The sequence below is a fragment of the Scyliorhinus torazame genome, chromosome 16 (assembly GCF_047496885.1).
Source record: "Scyliorhinus torazame isolate Kashiwa2021f chromosome 16, sScyTor2.1, whole genome shotgun sequence".
Lineage (NCBI taxonomy): Eukaryota > Metazoa > Chordata > Chondrichthyes > Carcharhiniformes > Scyliorhinidae > Scyliorhinus > Scyliorhinus torazame.
In genome coordinates, this window is record NC_092722.1 from 13,675,821 (window position 1) to 13,696,273 (window position 20,453).

The window sequence follows — 20,453 nt, forward strand, 5'->3', positions numbered from 1 at the left end:
TGAGAGGAAAGTGAAGAGGGAGAAGGATCTGGGGCAGCATTGTTCTCCAAGAATTGTTGAAGCGATGAACCTTACACTCTAAGCCGCTATCTACATGGAAATGATTCATTCAGTGGTTACTCCTTCGCCACCAGGAAGAGGAACCTTTGCCCCCCCCTAATATAGAGGCACCAAGTAACTTGGCACAGTTCAGGAATAGGACATGTCTGTACATGTTTAAACTGCCACCTGAATGTAATGTGCAACCCAAGTCACCAAGAAACAAGATATAAAAAAACGATCAAAATTGACTTCGTGCCTGAATTTTCAGTAAAATAATGGTAAATATGCTGGCGAATCCTCAGCGGCACAGCCAATATCTGAGGAAGGAGAAACAGGGTTAGCTTTTCAGGTCGATAAACTCTGATGGAAAATTAGTAGCCTGAAACATTAACTCTGTTCGTCCGTTGCCTGATCTGTTGAGTGGTTTCCAGAATTTTCTGTGTTTATTTAAAATTTCCAGCATCCGCTGTACTTTGCTTTTTCTTTTCTCTGTGAATTTGTCTGTTGCATCATTTGGGGCAGCACGGTAGCATTGTGGATAGCACAATTGCTTCACAGCTCCAGGGCCCCAGGTTCGATTCCGGCTTGGGTCACTGTCTGTGCGGAGTCTGCACGTTCTCCCCGTGTGTGCGTGGGTTTCCTCCGGACGCTCCGGTTTCCTCCCACAGTCCAAAGATGTGCAGGTTAGGTGGATTGGCCATGCTAAATTGCCCTTAGTGTGCAAAAATTGTCCTTAGTGTTGGGTGGGGTTACTGGGTTATGGGGATAGGGTAGAGGTGTGGGCTTGGGTGGGGTGCTCTTTCCAAGAGCCGGTGCAGACTCGATGGGCCGAATGGCCTCCTTCCGCACTGTAAATTCTATGAAAAATTACACCAGTTGTCAGGTCCACTGTACCGTTCTGTTTTTTTTTACAAAAATGCCTTTTTTCCCCAGTGTTACGGAGAGAACAGCAGCAACAAAGGGACTGAAGGGATGCATTCGACTGCTCGATGTCAATAACCTGGTCTATGACCTGGAGGAAACAGGCAGCGATGTCCTCTACGGCAGTGGAGTTGGGGAGTGCGGTAATAACCCGTGTCAACCCAACCCATGTAGGAATAATGGAAAGTGCTGGGTGAAGGAGGCAGAGATGTTCCACTGTGAATGCGTCAGCGGATTTTCAGGTAACCAAGCAGGCCACGAGGGCAAGAAAATAAACTATATAGCTCTTTCTCAATATCGTACAGAGCAGGGGCCTAAATATTTTTTTTCTCTAAGGCTCTCCTTGAGATTTACTCAAGGGCTACTTTTTAATTCTCCCTTTATGAGGGAATGCCACCTTCTATATTTGTGTTGAATTTTTTTGTTAGGTTTTCCTTTAGATAGATGCGGTGCGTAAATATCAAAGGCAACGTGCTTTTTAAAATCATTTTTCACTTGATGCCTTTTTTATCTGGGGGAGGCAGTGGCATCGCGGTATTTTCACTGGACTAGTAAATCAGAGACCCAGAGTCATGCTCTGGGATCCAAGTTCGAATCCCGCCACTGCAGATGGTGATATTTGAATTCAATAGAAATCTGGAATTAAAAAGTCGATTGATGACCTTGGGCGGGATTCTTCGACCCCCCCGCCGGGTCAGAGAATCACTGGAGGGGGCGGCGTGAATCCCGCCCCCGCCGGCTGCCGAATTCTCCGGCGCCAGAGATTTGGTGTGGGCGGGAATCGCGCCGCGCCGGTCGGCACCGGCGATTCTCCGGCCCGCGATGGGCCGAGTGGCCGCCCGTTATTTGCCAGTCCCACCGGCGTAAATTTGAGTAGGTCCTTACCGGCGAGACCTGGCGGCGCGGACAGCCTCCGGGGTTCTCGGGGGGGGGGGGGGTGGGGGCCGGGGGGTCATCTGGCCCCGGGAGGTGCCCCCACGGTGGCCTGGCCCGGGATCGGGGCCCACCGATCCGCGGGCAGGCCTGTGCCGTGGGGGCACTCTATTCCTCCGCATCGGCCGCTCTGGTCCTCCGCCATGGCCGATGCGGAGACGAACCCTCCCGCGCATGCGCCAACTCGCGGCGGCCGGCAGAGGTCCTTCGGCACCAGTTGACGTGGCGCCAAGCCCCTTCCCCGCTTGCCGGCGGGGCGCAAACCACTCCGGGATGGACCTAGCCCCGGGGCGGCCCGATGCCAGAGTGGTTCACGCCACTCCTCGGCGCCGGGACCCCCCGCCCTGCTGGATAGGGGAGGGGAGAATCCCGCCCCACGAAACTATTGTCCTAATAACCCATCTGTCCTTTGGGGAAGGAAATCTGCCGTCCTTACCTGGTCTGGCCTACATGTGACTCCATACCCGCAGCAATGTGGTTCTGCCCCTCAAGGGCAATTAGGGAGGGGCAATAAATGCTGGCATAGCCTGCGATGCCTACGTCCCATGAATAAAAAAAAAATTATCCCTTCGACTCAACAATTTCAACACATTCCTGGCTGTTCTCCCTCATTCTATCCTCGGGAAGCATGAGGTCATCCCAAACTCTGCTGCTCACGCCTTAACTTGCAGCAGGTCTCGTTCCCCTAATGCCCCTGTGATCGCTGACCAATGTTACAGTACTCCGCAGGCCCTGGGCATTGGGAGTTACCAGTTCGCTGTGATCCTGAGCGAACCTCCCTATTCACAAATGCTGGTGTAAAGGGTGGCACGTGGCCCAGTGGTTAGCACTGGGACTACGGCACTGAGGACCCAGGATCGAATCCGGGCCCTGGGTCACTGTCCGTGTGGAGTTTGCACATTCTCCCCATGTCGGCGTGGGTCTCACCCCCACAGCCCATAGATGTGCAGCTTAGGTGGATTGGCCATGCTAAATTGCCCCTTAATTGGGGGAAAAAAATTATAATTGGGTACTCTAAATTTAAAAAACAAAAACAAATGCTGTGGTAGGATCATTGACGTGGGAGTACAGGCACACAAACTATTTGAGGGGTGACTGGATGTTGTGCCCTGGCGAGGTCTCTTAGAGAATTTCACTGCAGCTCCTTCATGGCGGATTGGTCGGTCTGGCACAAGTTGCCGAAGCAAGGAGAAAAAAAGGAAAAATTCACACTCCTATTTTTTGTTTTGCTTTCCAAGCTACACTCATCTTCGGAAAATGTGAAGGAGATTATTGGTTCCATTTCCACCAAGATCGATGGGGTCTTGGTACACTTTGGAAGTAACTGCAGTAGAGGTTTTTGATAGACGATGGGTGTAAACTAACGGCCGCGTTGCGCCCGAACCGGAGCGCGACATGACCGCTAGATAACGGGAGAAGTCTCCCACGGACTTCCCGGCAGCCAGTATATCTTGCGAGATCTGCCCGGATCTTGCACCGCACAGCGATCAGAATCCTGCCCACAATGGGCGTGACCAAGCTTTGTGCGCCTAAGTCGGTTTTAAACCCGCTTAGGCGTGCTCAACTGGGATCTACCGACCTCCCCAGGGAATGCCAGCCGGGCACCATTCGGTACTGATCCACACAAACATGTTGAAGGTTGGGTCTGGGAGGGGGGGGAGGGGGCGGGCGAAAGAGGGTATGAGAAATCTTGAAAAGAGAGGCCCTCAGCGTCCCCATAGCAGGTGTCATCACATGGGGGCTTTGTGGGATAATGCCCATGTGTGTGGGGGGGTGACATTGCCCATGCCCATGGGTGGGGGGGGGGGTGGGGGCGGGTGTGGAGGACCTACAAGCCCTCTTCCAGATTGGGGCACCCTTTCAAAAGGGTGGCCCGATCTCTGAGGAGCCAGTCAGGCCAGCGTGTTCGGCCCCCCAGCGATGGAAAAGTGCGGGATAGACCAGGGAGAAACTCCTCAGGGCCCAAGAACGTCACAACGGGTGGGATTTACCGGCTGTTCATGCCGTCGGGAAATTCCGGTCCCACCCCGGCGCACAGGTTTCCCGGCGATGAAGGGTACTATCATAGAACATAGAACATAGAACGATACAGCGCAGTACAGGCCCTTCGGCCCACAAAGTTGCACCGAAACAAAAGCCATCTAACCTACACTATGCCATTATCATCCATATGTTTATCCAATAAACTTTTAAATGCCCTCAGTGTTGGCGAGTTCACTACTGTTGCAGGTCGGGCATTCCACGGCCTCACCACTCTTTGCGTAAAGAACCTACCTCTGACCTCTGTCCTATATCTATTACCCCTCAGTTTAAAGCTATGTCCCCTCGTGCCAGCCATTTCCATCCGCGGGAGAAGGCTCTCACTGTCCACCCTATCTAACCCCCTGATCATTTTGTATGCCTCTATTAAGTCTCCTCTTAACCTTGTTCTCTCCAATGACAACAACCTCAAGTCCATCAGCCTTTCCTCATAAGATTTTCCCTCCATACCAGGTAACATCCTGGTAAATCTCCTCTGCACCCACTCCAAAGCCTTCCTATAATGCGGTGACCAGAACTGTACGCAATACTCCAAATGCGGCCGTACCAGAGTTCTGTACAGCTGCAACATGACCTCCTGACTCCGGAACTCAATCCCTCTACCAATAAAGGCCAACACTCCATAGGCCTTCTTCACAACCCTATCAACCTGGGTGGCAACTTTCAGGGATCTATGTACATGGACACCTAGATCCCTCTGCTCATCCACACTTCCAAGAACTTTACCATTAGCCAAATATTCCGCATTCTTGTTATTCCTTCCAAAGTGAATCACCTCACACTTCTCTACATTAAACTCCATTTGCCACCTCTCAGCCCAGCTCTGCAGCTTATCTATATCCCTCTGTAACCTGCTACATCCTTCCACACTGTCAACAACACCACCGACTTTAGTATCGTCTGCAAATTTACTCACCCACCCTTCTGCGCCTTCCTCTAGGTCATTGATAAAAATGACAAACAGCAACGGCCCCAGAACAGATCCTTGCGGTACGCAACTTGTAACTGAACTCCATTCTGAACATTTCCCATCAACCACCACCCTCTGTCTTCTTTCAGCTAGCCAATTTCTGATCCACATCTCTAAATCTCCCTCAATCCCCAGCCTCCGTATTTTCTGCAATAGCCTACCGTGGGGAACCTTATCAAACGCTTTACTGAAATCCATATACACCACATCAACTGCTCTACCCTCGTCTACCTGTTCAGTCACCTTCTCAAAGAACTCGATAAGGTTTGTGAGGCATGACCTACCCTTCACAAAGCCATGCTGACTATCCCTGATCATATTATTCCTATCTAGATGATTATAAATCTTGTCTCTTATAATGCCCTCCAAGACTTTACCCACGACAGACGTGAGGCTCACCGGACTATAGTTGCCGGGGTTGTCTCTGCTCCCCTTTTTGAACAAAGGGACCACATTTGCTATCCTCCAGTCCTCTGGCACTATTCCTGTAGCCAATGACGACATAAAAATCAAAGCCAAAAATCAAGAAGAATTCCATTGACAACGGCGGGACCGGTAGATCCTGCTGGCAGGCCGCCTCCCCCGCCGAAAGACATGCGGCAGGCTGGTGGGAAAATCCCACCCTGAGTGTGGTTAGATAGCGGTGGGGAACTCGTTGCCGTACATCTGATGCATCTCTACTTCCTGTAGAATTTGGCAGGATGAAAGAATGACGAGATTTGCCTGCACTGGGCCGAACTCTGACCAACCTGGCCCAGCTGTGTTGCCACTGCATTGCTTCCGCCAGCCCAGGAACCCCTGAGTGCCGCGTTCATTTATACCGCCTTGCCCACCCAGGAAATTGTCACTCATGGGAGGGAAGAAGAACGGTGAGGCAAAGCTTAGTGTGTGGATTTGAGGAATGGAATGACTGAGGATGGGTGAGGAGCTAAAGGTTTAAAAATACACATTATCATAGATTATCCACATAACTCCACACGGACAGTGACCCAGGGCTGGGATTCATAGATGTAGAATTTACAGTGCAGAAGGAGGCCATTTGGCCAATCGAGTCTGCACCGGCTCTTGGAAAGAGCACCCCACCCAAGGTCCACACCTCCACCCTATCCCCATAACCCCACCCAACACTAAGGGCAATTTTGGACACTAAGGGCAATTTAGCATGGCCAATCCACCTAACCTGCACATCTTTGGACAGTGGGAGGAAACCGGAGCACCCGGAGGAAACCCACGCACACACGGGGAGGATGTGTAGACTCCGCACAGACAGTGACCCAAGCCGGAATCAAACCTGGGACCCTGGAGCTGTGAAGCAATTGTGCTATCCACAATGCTACCGTGCTGCCCCACATTGTCCGGGTACTTCATGGCACTGCTGGTGATGAACCAGGTAGCCGCGCTCATTCCCGAAACCTGGACAATAGACTTATCACATGGGAGCTGGCATTGTTCCCACGTAGCTCCAGACAACTCTGAAGATTCATGTCTTATTAGGTAGGATGGCCATAGCTGTGTGAGCATCAGGACTAGTTAGGCTCCAGCTGCATCCTTACCCAAAACCTTCCTTGATTCTTGCTAATCTGTTAACTAAATGGGACATGTCCCCTTTGGGGAGAGAGTGCACAACAACAGCAGACAATCAGAAAGTGTCAGTGTGCATTTTTCAAAAGCAGTAGGTTTGGAATCACTCGAGCATGATGATGGCTTTCTGAGCGTGTAAGCACACAGCCAACAGAAAATCCACCAAAGCCCACGACCAAGTATAAAAGCCTTCTACGTGTTGATACTCATTACTGAATCTTTTGAAACTTAGGAGTCTCCATGCTCTGTCTGTTTAGTCATTTGGAAGAAATGCCTCTTTTTCAGAGGGAATTGGGTGTCACAGTGAGTTGCAGAATTGTCCTTTCATCAAGGCAGCCTGAGGTCGCACGGAGAGACAGGGTGGGTGAAAAACCTGCCCGGTTTGTTATGTAGGTTCTGCTTGAAGTATGTTTGAAAGGTTCCTGGTAGATATCAACTCACTGCAGGAAACCCACCACAGTCTGACATGAAGCTATGGGCAGAATTGTCTGGCCCTTCCCTGGCGAGACTCACCATGGGAGAGGCAGTGAGACAGCCAAAGATCCATTGGCCGTCATCGGGACTGGAAGATCCCGGGCGGTGGGCAGGACGGAAAATTCCGGCCCATGTTTCTGACCTCTGATATGGAAAACAAAAGATTGTTGCATTGGTGCAGATTTGAGGTGCTCGCTAATGTTGAGTTGAGGCACATTGCTGGGGCATGATGGGTCCAAACGGCACTTCAGAAGCTGACTTAAATTGGGGAATGTGAAGTGGAGGTAGGAGATTCGACATAATGGCCGGAAATCTCCAGCCGTTGGGATTCCCTGTTCCCGCTGGCAGTGCAACCCCGCCCACGGGTTTCCCGGCAGCGTGGGTTTCCCGGTAGCGTGGGCTGGCTTCCATGGGAAATACCATTGAGAAGCGGCAGGAAGAGCGGATCCCGCCACCAGCGAACGGCGCGCCGCCGAGAATCACGCAGCTGGCAGACAGGAGGATCCAGCCCGGAACCTACACCGTAGTCGACTCCGATTCCCCACGTTCTTACTCAGCATTTCTCCTGATTTTCGGCTGGATGAGGGACAGTGTTCAATGCCGCTTTTGAGGGTCAGAAAATGGGAAAGTGTTGCATTTTCACTCCCCAACATTTACAACACAGGTCCTGAGTTCCTGAAGGATTGAGGATGTAGGAAATGTCCATTGAGCAGAAAATACTTTCTTTCATCCTTGTTTACTTCCCTGCTGTTCAGATGTCACGCACAATTCCATATTCTCATGGTGCGGGACCAGTACTTTACGGGCCTTTGTCAATTCAGCTCTTGAGGCTGCTCGATAGGAAGTGTGCGAAAGTGTAGCCCGTGGGTCGCTACCTCCCTGGTCATATTTTCTTCAATCGCTTCATGTCTGCTCGCGTGTGTAATATAGATTCGAATTGCAAGATGCAGTTTAGTTTCCTCGTCGTGGTAGTTAATGATATTTGACACTTTGTTCTTCCAGGACCCACTTGTGCAGATGAGCATAACCCGTGTGACCCCAACCCATGCCATCCATCAGCCAAATGCTTGGTGCTACCTGAGGGCGGGGCGAAGTGCGAATGTCCGATGGGGCGCGAGGGAGAGTTCTGTGAGAGAGGTACGTTCCTCCACTGCAGCTTCAAATCAAGCGAGCGAAAAATCGCCAGCGGCGGCCTTCAATTCAGTGATCAGTGTTGTTACGGCTGGAATTGAGATTAATCAAAGCTATTACGGTTCAGTCAGAAGCACTTCCATTGAAAACTGGTGTGCGATCAAATTGAAAATATGAGCAGCCCACTGCCTGATGATAGATTTTCCTGTGAATATAAAAGGGGCCTCGACTGATATCATGATTTCTCTTGTTTCCTTGCCGAAATTTGTATCGGGGGGGGGCCAAAAATATAAACAAAAAGAAAAACAGGCAGTGATCAGCTGTGCCAGCAGCAATCACTGTTATTTATCTTCAGGGAAGAGAGATTTAATTTCAGACATTACTCGGAGGTTTGAGGGCAAAATAGAAAATTGCGAGTTGAGAGATCAGCTAAAATCGCTCTCCAGTGTGGCGTAAAAAAAATCGTCAGGCTCTTTGGAAAAGAAAACAAAGCTGAATAACTGAGCAAATGCTATCAAGGCCAGGGAAGCATCAGCCGAGAAACATCTCTTGGAAAATGTTTGATTTTTAAACCGCGATGAGAAGTGGCTGCTTTTCATTGCCGATAATCTCAGAGAAGCAGAGGTTTCTCTTCGTGGTACAAAGGACATTGAGGAGGGAATCGATAGAGGTGTACAAGGTTATGACAGGTTTCGGTAAAATGGACAAAAAAACGTGCTGCTGCTATTAGCGAATTGTACAAGGGGTAATGGAACACAGGTTTAAGGTTCTAGGAAGAGATAGAGGGCGGCATGTGAAGAAGAAACCCTTTGTACAGCCAATGTTAATAGTGATGCTGTGGAGATGCCGGCGTTGGACTGGGCTGAGCACAGTAAGAAGTCTTACACCAGGTTAAAGTCCAACAGGTTTGTTTCGATGTCACTAGCTTTCGGAGCGCTGCTCCTTCACCCGAGGAAGGAGCAGCGCTCCGAAAGCTAGTGACATCGAAACAAACCTGTTGGACTTTAACCTGGTGTTGTAAGACTTCTTACAATGTTAATAGAGTCATAGAGGAAAGGCCATTTGGCCCATCGTGACTGTGCTGGTCAAAAACAACCACCGAACTATTCTAAACCCATTTTCCAGCACTTGGCTCATAGCCTTCTATACCTTGGCAAGTGCACACCTCAATGTTATGTGGATCTCTGCCTCCAAAACCCTTTCAGGCAGCGAGTTCCACCACCCTCTAGGTGAACAGGTCTTTACTCACATCCCCTTTAAACCTCCTGGTCCTTGCCTTAAATCTGTGCCGATGGCCATTGATCCCTCCACCAAGGGGAAAAGGTTCTTCCTGTCTGCCCTATCGATGCCCCTCATAATTTTAGACAATCTCAACCATGTCCCCCCCTCAGTGCCCTCTGCTCTAAGGAAAACAATCCCAGTATATCCAATCTCTCTTTATAGCTAAAACTATCCAGCCCAGGCGACCTGGTAAATCTCCTCTGCACCCTTTCCAGTGCTATCACATCCCTCCTGTAATGTGGATTCCAGAACTGCACACAATACTCTAGCTGTGGCCTAACCAACGTTTTATACAGTTCCAGCATAACCTCCCTGCTCTTAAACTCTATCCCTTGGCTAATAAAGGCAAGTATACCATATGCCTTCTTAACCACTGTATCCACCTGCTCTGCTACCTTAAGGGACGGGTGTACATGCACACCAAGGTCCTTGGTGCTTCCCAGGGTCCTGCCATTTATCATGTATTCCCTTACCTTGTTTGTTCTGCCCAAGTGCATCACCTCACACTTACCTGGACTGAATTCCATTTGCCACTGATCAGCCCATCTGACCAGCTCGCCTATGTCTCCCTGCAATCTAATCTATCCTCACTAATTACCACCCTACCAATTTTCGTATCATCCATGAACTTATTGATCAGCCCTCCTACATTCAAGTCTAAATCATTTATATAAACCACAACAGCAACACTGATCCCTATGGGACCCGAACGGATGCAGGCTTCCAGTCAGGAAAAACACCCTCGACCATCACCCTCTGCTTCCTGCCACTCTGCCAGTTCTAGATCCAATTTGCTGAATTTCCCTGAATGCCATGGGCTCTTACCTTCACTATCAGTCTGCTACGTGGGACATTCACAAAAGCCTTGCTGAAATTCAAGTAGACTATGTCAAATGCATTTCCCATATCTACACACCTGATTAACTCTTTGAAAAATTCAATCAAGTTGGTCAGACATGCCTCTCAGAATTGCTTCCAATAGTTTCTCCACCACTATGGTTCGACTGATTGGCTTGTAGCTTCCTGATTTATCCCTTCTCCCTTTTTGGCGACCCTCCAGTCCTCCAGTATCTCTCCTGTGGCCAGAAAGGAATTGAAAATTATTAGCAGCGTCCCTGCTATTTCCTCCCTTGCCTCACACAACAGCCTGGGATATATTTCATCCGGCCCTGGAGCTTTATCTACTTTTAAGCCTGCCAGACCAATCAGAACCTCCTCTCTGTCTGTGCTAATTTATTTATTTTTAACGCAGTCCTTTTCCCTGATTGCTGTACCAACATTGTCCCTCTCACTAGCGAACACAAAGTATGAATTTCGAATCCTACCTACATCCTCCAGCTCCACACACAAATTATCACTGTGGTCTTTTAACGGACCCTGTTCTTTTCCTAGTTATCCTTTTATCCTTAAATGTACTTGTAAGATTTTCCTTTATTTTACCTGCCAGTATGCTTTCATGTCCCCTTTTTGCTCCCCTAATTTCCTTTTTAAGTTCCCTCTTGCACATTCTATACGCATCTAGGGCTTCTGCAGTTTTGAGCCCTCGATATCTGCCATAAGTCTCCCTTTTTCTCTTTATCCAATGCTGTAAGCCCTCGATAACCAGGGCTCACTGGATTTGTTAGTCGCACTCTTTTTCTTTATTGGAACATGTTGGCCTTGCACTCTCCCCGTTTCCTTCTTGAATGTGTTCCACTGCTCTGTCACAGAAGTTGCCTGTAAGGGTGATGGAAGCAGAGACAATGCATGATTTCAAAAGGAAATTGGATCGACACTTGAGGGAAATAGAGGGCTACAGGGACAGAGTGGGGGAAAGAGTCTGATTGGATTGGTCTATAGAGAACCCAATAGGCCAAATGGCCTCCTTTTGTGCCATTATGACTCTATGGCAATCAGTAGGTGGGGAGTTGACGATGCCATGAAGAAGAAAGGGTATAGATGATCATTTTACATTTCAGTATGATGGATTCCTGGGTCACTTGATCCACCGACGTCAGATCTGGAGAATGAAACTGGTCGGAGTTCAATTTAATCCGATACCTTTTGAGTTTTGCTTCTTTGGTAGAGTTTTAACTCCTTGAAGACTTCTCTCTAATTGGTTGTTTCACTCAGCGGATTAAGTTGGGTTGAACACATGAAGGATAAATTATTTAAATGCTGCAGAGTAAAAAGGTGTTTGCAAGTTAATTGGATCTTTGCTGATTGCGTTCCGGATAAATTTCCTTAAAATGTACCGCGTTGTTGAGGGAGAATTGTTCCCTGAAAGAGGACTGGAAGAGTAAAAATGTGAACCCGCACCACCTTAAATCATTTTGGCATGTAGAAAGCAGAGAAATGACATGAGGCGAGGCCTGGGGATTTTGGGTGTTGCCTTGTGTCTTGTGTGCAGAACTGTTACTGTTCACAACTTCACCAATAAGTGGCGCTCTAAGTTCACAGAGTGTTGTTTCATTCAGCACTGATGTGTGAACTACCTCCTGCTGTTGTCCCAAATGGGTTGGGGCCTTTCTTGAGGAACTGACTCACCCAACTGAAACTGACTTCTATGAGATTCTCCCTGAAGATAGAAACATGTAGGGCAGGCATTTTCTGCTCCACCCCCACCCAAACCCGGCGATGTGTTTCCCGGCAGTGGCGAAACAGCTCGGCATTGGCTAACAGGCAGGAGCATCCAGTCCCGCTGATAGCTAAGCCATTTTTTAAAGATTCCGAATACCCAATTATTTTTTTCCAATTTAGCCTGGCCAATCCACCTACCCTGCACATCTTTGGGTTGTGGGGCTGAGACCCACGCAGGCACGGGGAGAAGATAGTTACCCCATTTTGTGTGGCTCGCCCGCCCCACAGCAGAGGAAGTCACCTTCGGCGTTACTGGAAGATCCCACCGATGGGAAAGGCCGGAAAATCCCCCCCGTGCAGTTTTAGTCGCTCTGATACTTCATTCCACATTCTCCTAACGGGCCACATAGACTCGGTAGATTAGTCAATTCTTTTTTAAAATTTAGAGTACCCAATTCATTTTTTCCAATTAAGGGGCAATTTAGCGTGGCCAATCCACCTACCCTGCGCATCTTTTGGGTTGTGGGGCGAAACCCGCGCAAACACGGGGAGAATGTGCAAACTCCACACGGACAGTGACCCAGAGCCGGGATCGAACCTGGGACCTCGGCGCCGTGAGGCAGCAGTGCTAACCACTGCACCACCGTGCTGCCCAGATTAGTCAATTCTGCGTTGGCTCCATGATTTCAGTTGCTTTGCCTCTTGACGCTACATTGCACCGCAGTGCTCACCGCATTAGAAACGAGCCTCATTCCTGGTTCTGTGGGTGAGTTTCTAGCGGCTGAAATGTGATCTGATCTCCGAGGCTTTTTAGACGAAAAAGACAAATGCTTGACGTGTGTATATATATATAGTTAACATAACGGACAGGAGAGAGTTAATACCAACCGTTCAAAAAAAGGCACATAAAATATAAAACAGTTTCAATCCATTTATTCTCCTTCCGCCCCTTGCCTCTTTAAACTGATTACTTTGAGAAACTACTCGACATTGCATTTAAACATGCAACATAAGGATTATTCAACCTTTTCCCTAGATAATGCATCGTGCTATAGCAAGATTCAAAGTAGTGTGCGCTGAATGATAAATGCCAGTTGAAGAAGTGCTAAAAGACTGAATATTATGTTTTTGGTTGAGTGAGCACTCTTTACATTGACAGAGCTCAAGGGCAAGAATATTTTATGTAGTCTTCACAAAACCTTGGAAGTGCAATTGATTGCTCAAGATTCTTTCATCCCCCGGCCCGCTAAATGAATAGAAATTTGATCAATTTGAGAAAATTGTGACTGAGATGTATTTCCCGGAAACATGCATGAAAATGGATATTTATTGTTGCCTTGTGGAAATATAGTACAAGTGGGGTTGACAAAATTGCAGGTGTAGGAGACGGCTTTCTTCCTGTTAGCCTGTGGTAATTGTTCGAGTGACAATTTTTGTGTATGAATCAGGACAGATAATCAAAGCACGACTGAAACTTAGCCACAGGGGATTTTACAGCCAAGACGGATCCATGTTGTGGGATGTTACTTACAGTTTGGTAGGTCTGAAGAAGTCCTTGTACTTATACGTAGATTTACTTTACGTCTTTATTGAGTCTCAGAACTATTTATAAATATACAGTGCAGGATACAAACTAGGAGCTGACTCCATGCTGTCTGGTACGCATGTCTCTGTGCAACACTCCACTGACCCTGGGTGCGGGTCATGTGCTCTCTTACACCACTGTGCGCACGGTACTGTACTCAGTCCCTCATTAACTGTGTCAGATTACAGACAGCGCAGTGGTTGCCCTGCTGCCTCAAGGCGCCGAGGTCCCAGGTTCGATCCCGACCCTGGGTTACTGTCCGTGTGGAGTTTGCACATTCTCCCCGTGTCTGCGTGGGTTTCACCCCCACACCCCAAAGATGTGCAGGCGGTGGATTGTCCAAGCTAAAGTGCCCCTTAATTGGAAAACATTAATTGGGTATTCTAAATTTATTTTTTAACAACTGTGTCAGACACTTATGCTGCAGTCCTGTGCACACAGGATTCTCCTCACAGAGAACAAAATTTAATCCAGACAATGGGGTCCGCCTGCCAACCGGAAAATCCCAGTCTCCTCCGTTGGGAAAGCCCACCTTACGACGTAGGCCATCTTGTGCCTTCCTGAGCATCAAAGACCCCAGAGATTGAAATCCTGCACACTTCCCCCCCCCTTCACAATCCCCTGTCCCACCCAAACGCTGCTGACCACAATCAAAATCAAAGACGAGGAGCTCCCCATTGCCGTCAGTGCCACCAGGAGCTGTTGACAATGCATAGCCAGAGGCCAAGCATTAGCGAGGAACCCAGGCCACAAATGAGTGAGAACAGGGCAAGGGTTGCAGAGAGAGGTCAGTCGCTGGTTCAAGGGAGGTGTGGAGCAAGTCGGGGGAAAGAGGAAAGTGGGGGGGGTTCTCAGTGCATCTGCCCCTGTCACCCCCCCCCCCCCCCCCCCCCCCCCCCCCCATCACTCTCAATCAGGCACTGAGTATCTGAAAACTAAGGACCCACAACATTAACTGATACATACAGGCAAGTCATGCTGTGCACCATTGGCAATTATATCCAGCAAAGCTCTCCTGTATCACAGCCAAGTGTTCCTTCCTTTTGTGCAAGACTAGTCGCTGAGTTTCAGCAGGCTATTTAACCAAGTCGGAGGGGTTGCTCAGAGTAGAACCTGTCCAGTTCCCTGTGTATATTCACATGTGCACTTTATCGCAGAGGCAACTAGATGGTGTTCAGGAGCAAGAACCTTGGCTGTGCCGTTTTTATTCTCACTTTTCTTCTCCCTCGCCAGCTTCGAAACATTGCGCATATTTATATCTTACTGGTGTCCAGGATCCAAGTCCGAAGCTTTTCTAGATGGCATTAACCAGTTCAATGCCAGGCCGATGATCTACCCGCTGAGACAGCACCTTTTCCCTGTCTGAAAGCTTCCTCATGTCTCCCACGTCCAGATCGCAGAGACACACCCCTTCCGGCCCAATACCTGCGTTGGATCTGCTCCCTTGGCAAAAACGGCTGTACCTCCCTGATCGGGTTCCGCACAAAGAACACCCCCAAGCTGGAGAGTTTTCCATTCAGGTTCCTCCTCTTCGTGTCCCTGGATCCATTTATTGAAATGAAGGATACAAAACGATTGTGGGCAGCGTCACTTTGACCCCTGATCCAAGCAGTCATTGTGCCTAGAGGTTAAATGCCAAGTAAACCTTGCCGCCATGGGTGACGTCACAAACCAACTGGCCCTATTGCCACCCAATGCCGATTCCTGCTGGTCTAACTAACCTTTTGCTTCCATTTTAACTGGTTGTGTGGCACCGTATTTAGCTTCTCGTAGCTTCCAGTGAAAAGGTTTACACCGACACCTTTTAGCAAGCAATAGATTTTGAAATCTTAACTTCCCGGTGATGTCTGTTGTTGGGTCAGCTTTCTTTGAAACGTTTATAGGTCTAAGCCAATGCCACGTTTGGTTTGATTTCATTATATTCATCGCAATCCCTTTGTTTTGCTTCCAGAAGCCGAACAGAACCAAGCCACTGTCTTCATCCCTGAGTTTAATGGACTTTCATACATCGAAATGAATGGAATCCACACATTTGTCAATGACATGCTGTGAGTTCAGTAGCTGCTTAAGAAATGTGCTAAAATTAGACTCGGTCAGTACTCTCTGCCTGTGTACACACGCCACCGAAATTCCCTTCCAAACATTTTCAAAAACAGAGCTCTTACAATGACCACTGGTGATCATCTCCGATATAACAATCTCCAAATGTTTATTTTTATTCGATCATGGGAGGTGGGTGTCGCTGGCCGGGCCTGCATTTGTTGCCCATCCCTGAGAGCATTGAAGAGTCAACCATATTGCTGTGGGGCTGGAGTCACATGTAGGCCAGACCAGGTAAGGACGGCAGATTTCCTTACCTAAAGGACACTGGTGAACCGGATGAGTTTTTACAAGAATCGATGATAGTTTCACGGTCACCGTTAGTTACTGAGATTGGCTTTCAATATTCCAGATTTATATTAATTAAAATTAAATTCCCCCAGCCGACGTGCTGGGATTTGAACCCATGTCCTCAGAATTCTGGGCCTCTGGATTACTAATCCAGGGACATTACCAAGATATCACTACCTCTCCATTGGTGGGATTCTGGCTTCAATATTTTGACATTGAATGGTCAAGGAAGATGGGAAGATAAATCGGTGCCAGGTATTAATGTAGGAAGTAGTCGGAGCGTTTTGGGCCCCCCATCATGATAAAGTTATTAGCAGACCACCTTGGGTATCGAAACCTGTACGATTGCTGTGCTGGTACATGGCGAGCCTCCTTTTAGCAACGTACAGGAGGCACTAGGGTCTTATGGTGCGGTGTGTAGCTTCCCTGTCACTAAGCCAGAAGTTCCAGGTTTGCGTCCCACCTCAGGACTTGTTGGCCAAGGAAGGTGTGTTCATAATATGATCAAACAGGTTGAGTACGTCAACCTGCAAATCCTTCCAAATATTTTCAGTGGCTGGTAAGAACGGGAGAGACTCTTGGTTAGCCACACTTGATGTAGAGTGGCGCCCCTCCATCTATAATCCCCTGGTGACCTGTTCTGGGAATAACTAGCTATGGAAACAGTGGGAAGTCTGCCTTAGTGCAGCATTTGGTGCAGGAAGGAGCTGATAATTGAACTGGGGTTGCTCAACCTTGGTCCATTAACCACTAGCTTCTGTCCAAGTAGGAGGTGGTAGACTTTCAACCATCTTTAACTTACCAAATTACTAAAATGGTGTTCCAACATTTCGACATAAACCTGTGAGATTTCTGTTCATTTGCAGCAAGCTCGCCTGCTTCCCATTGATTTGAATGATCTTTGGAATTGGCAGTGTGATATGACACATGCTCCAAAATATTCAGAGAGAAAGAACTATGGGGGATTCAACTCCATTGGTGCAGTATCAGGTTAATGATTTAGAGACTGATGCTCTCAAATGTATCAAGTTGAACTATCCTTTCCTCATACTCTTCAAATACATCTCCTTGACAGTTGTGTTGCTGAGGCAATAATATGGACAGAAACCAGGGAGCCATCCATAGGTTAGACCATGGAGACTTGGGAAGAACGGCGGCATATGTAATGTCATTTGACTGCAAATCTAGAGGCTCTGGGCTCAAATCCCACCAGGGCAACAGGTGGAACTCAATTAATTAAAATAAATCTACAATTGAAAGCTAGTCGCAGTAATGGTGACCGTGGAACGTTAATCCATTATCATAAAACCCTATCTGGTTCATGAATGACCTTTGGGGGAAGGAAATCCGCCAACCTTACCTGGTCTGGGCAACATTGCCGTCCTCCTATTTCTCCGTCCCCCCAAAAATCGGCCCGGCGTGAGTTGCGCCGCCCGCCTCGGAGAATGGTGGGGTCTGCCGCGACTCAATGGGCGCCGGGGCTGTCCGAATTCTCCGGCCCGTGATGGACCGAAGTCCCGCCTGTCTTTTGCCAGTCCCACCGGCGTAAATTGGAGTAGGTCCATACCAGTGGGACCTGGCAGCGCGGGCGGCCTCTGGGGTTCTTGGGAGGGCGTGGGGGGATCTGGCCCCGGGAGGTGCCCCCATGGTGGTTGGCCTGCGATCGGGGCCCACCGATCCGTGGGCGGGCCTGTGCCGTGGGGGCACTCTATCCTTCCGCACCGGTCTGCCATTCCCGGTGCAGAAACGAAGCCCTCTGCGCATGCGCGGCGATGACGCCAGCACGCGCTGGCGCTCTCGCGCATGCGCCAACTCACGCCGACCGGCAGAGGCCCTTCGGCGGCGGTTGGCGTGGCGCCAAGCCCCTTCCCCGCCGGCTGGCGCGGCGCAACCACTCCGGGGCCGGTCTAGCCCCTGAAGCTGCGGAGGATTCCGCACCTTTGGGGCGGCCCGAGTGGTTCACGCCACTCCGTCCCGCCGGAGTTGCCTGCCCCGCCGGGTAGGGGAGAATCCCGCCCCATGTGTCTCTAGACTCACAGCAATGTGATTGACTCTTAAACTTCCCTCTGAAATGCCCAGCAGGCCACTCAGTTCAAGGGCAATGATGGGTGGGTGACAAATGCGGGCCTTGCCAATAACACCCACATCCTGCGAAAGATGTCGAGAGTGAATCGTGAGACTGAATAATTCCAAAGGGTAGTTGAAATGAGTGAGGGAGAAATGAAATCTGATTACTAATATGACAGTAAATGTGATGTTTGATTACAGTGTCAAGATGTCTATGGAGGTGGTCTTCTTAGCAACGGATCGCAATGGGATGATATTTTATAATGGGCAGAAGACGGATGGCCGTGGTGACTTTATCTCGTTAAATCTCCGTGATGGTTACTTAGAGTTTAAATACGACCTTGGGAAAGGGCCAGCGGTAATCAGGTATGCTGAAAAATATACACCATCTTGAGTTACTGTTGTGGTAAGATTCTTACCATTTATCCCTGGCAATGGAGATGCATGTCTCTTTGAGATCAATATTTATAATTAAGGTAATAATTGGTTGTGACGTTCTAGCTGACCTGTCACTTTGAGGGTTTTCTATTCCACAAGGCTGTCCTAGACCCTTACCTAGTTATATATATATTTTTTTCCATGCAGCGTTTAAAATATTAATCAGATGCGATTGAATAAAAATGTCTTAACCTGCGCAGGTGAAAATTCTCCATGCATAAATTAAATTTGCTCATTCTGTGATGGGCTACCTAAGGTTTTTTAAAAAATCATTTGTGTGGGATGTGGGCATCTCTGGCTCGGCCAGCATTTATTACCCATCCCCAGTTGCTGTACAGAAAGTGGTGGTGAGCTGCCTCCTTGAACTGCTGCAGTCCCTGAAGTGTAGGCCCACCCAGAGTGCTGTTCGGGAGGGAACTCCAGGATTTTGACCCAGCGACAGTGAAGGAACGTGAATGTGATTTACAAATTTTTTCCAAGCGGCATTTTGTGAAAGCAAAACCTGCAACATGCTAACGTGAGTAAATATTGGCTGACAATAGGTGGTCTTGCATTCGTACTGGTCAAAAGCCTAATATACGCTGGCAAATGAACATTGGGTTATAAAATTCATGTGCCCAATTTGGATCACAGCCCTCTTCTACTATGAAGCCTTCCTCGCTCATCGGGTCTTTTGTCAACTCTGCCTGGATGAAATAAAAAGCAAATTACTGCAATTGTTGGAATCTGAAACTAAAACAGAAAATAGTCGGGTGGCACGGTGGCGCAGTGGTTAGCACTGCTGCCTACAGTGGTGAGGACCCGGGTTCGACCCAGGCTCCGGGTCACTGTCCGTGTGGAGTTTGCACATTCTCCCCGCATCTGCGTGGGTTTCACCCCCACAACCCAAAGATATGCAGGGCAGGTGGATTGGCCGCGCTAAATTGCTCCGTAATGGAAAGAAAAATAACTGGTACTCTAAATTTATTTTAAAATACAGAAAATGCTGGAAAAACCTCAACAGGTCTGACAGTATCTGCGGAGAGGGAAGTGAGCTGACGTTTTGAGTCTGGGGGAGGGGTATGGGGGGTTGGGGCAATAAGGGCTGGATAGAGGGGCAGAAATAGGTGGAGGTTGGGGGGGGTGATTGATAAAGATGTTGTGGAGGAAAAGACAAAGGGAATGTAAATGGTGGTGCCTGGGTGAAACCCCGGAGACCACATCACATGACCACCACATCCGTCTAACTGCTCTGACCGACATGCTTCCCCTGTTGGTTGCCCAACCTGTCCATTCTCAGGGATGTGGCGATGCCTTTGCAAAGCTAACTGGGAAAGGAAAAGACTATCCGTTGTTCGACTGACCGTCAGAAAGCAGCCTTTACTTTTCCAGCTCCTGCGTTTTTATAATGAATAGACAAAGCTGGTCAACGAAAATATATTCTCTTTCGTGTCCCGATGATCTTCCTCCCAGGTGTTCTCAATGTCCTGGAGGTTACCCTTCGCTATCTGATGACTCCAGGAAAATCTGGGAGGGCTGAGGTGGAATATATGCTTAACTTTTTCCTATTTTACATCCTGTACACCTCGAAGTACATTCTGTATGTGTTTGTAAAATAGAGTCTAATCAACTGCCCCAAGAGGGCTCACCTTCTGAGCATTCATTGGCATCAAGGGCCCTCCGAACATGCCCAGAGGAAATGTGTGAACAGCTTACCACAATTTTCTATACATGGCTGGTAGTAAAGGCTCCCAGTCAGCAATGCATCAACCCTTGCGTGTACATATTTGTGATGGAATAGGAAGGTTGCTACTGCAGTGGCTGTTTTCTCAACTAACAATGTTTGAAATACTATTACTCATTCTCTTTTAACACAGAAAATGGTTGATTTCCCCTTCCTTTATTAAAATAGGAGCAAGGAGCGCATCCAACTCAATGTTTGGAATGTGGTTACTATTGAAAGAAACGGAGGGAAAGGATTAATGACCATTAATAAGGGTGAACCCGCCAGTGGCGAATCCCCGGTAAGTCACAAGGAATAACTTCCTATTGTCAACTGCA

At 48.5% G+C, this 20,453-nt stretch overlaps 1 protein-coding gene across 6 annotated transcripts in view; it reads left to right on the plus strand.

The window, feature by feature from the left end:
• The window catches only part of agrn (agrin), a 538,795-nt gene that overhangs the window by 480,832 nt on the left and 37,510 nt on the right, over window positions 1-20,453 (plus strand). For all 6 annotated transcript variants that reach the window (XM_072477973.1, XM_072477974.1, XM_072477975.1 and 3 more), the window contains 5 exons: window positions 976-1,205; window positions 7,964-8,098; window positions 15,469-15,565; window positions 18,177-18,341; window positions 20,305-20,416. In XM_072477973.1, the coding sequence (XP_072334074.1) occupies window positions 976-1,205; window positions 7,964-8,098; window positions 15,469-15,565; window positions 18,177-18,341; window positions 20,305-20,416 (739 nt within the window). The remainder of the gene's footprint in view (window positions 1-975; window positions 1,206-7,963; window positions 8,099-15,468; window positions 15,566-18,176; window positions 18,342-20,304; window positions 20,417-20,453) is intronic.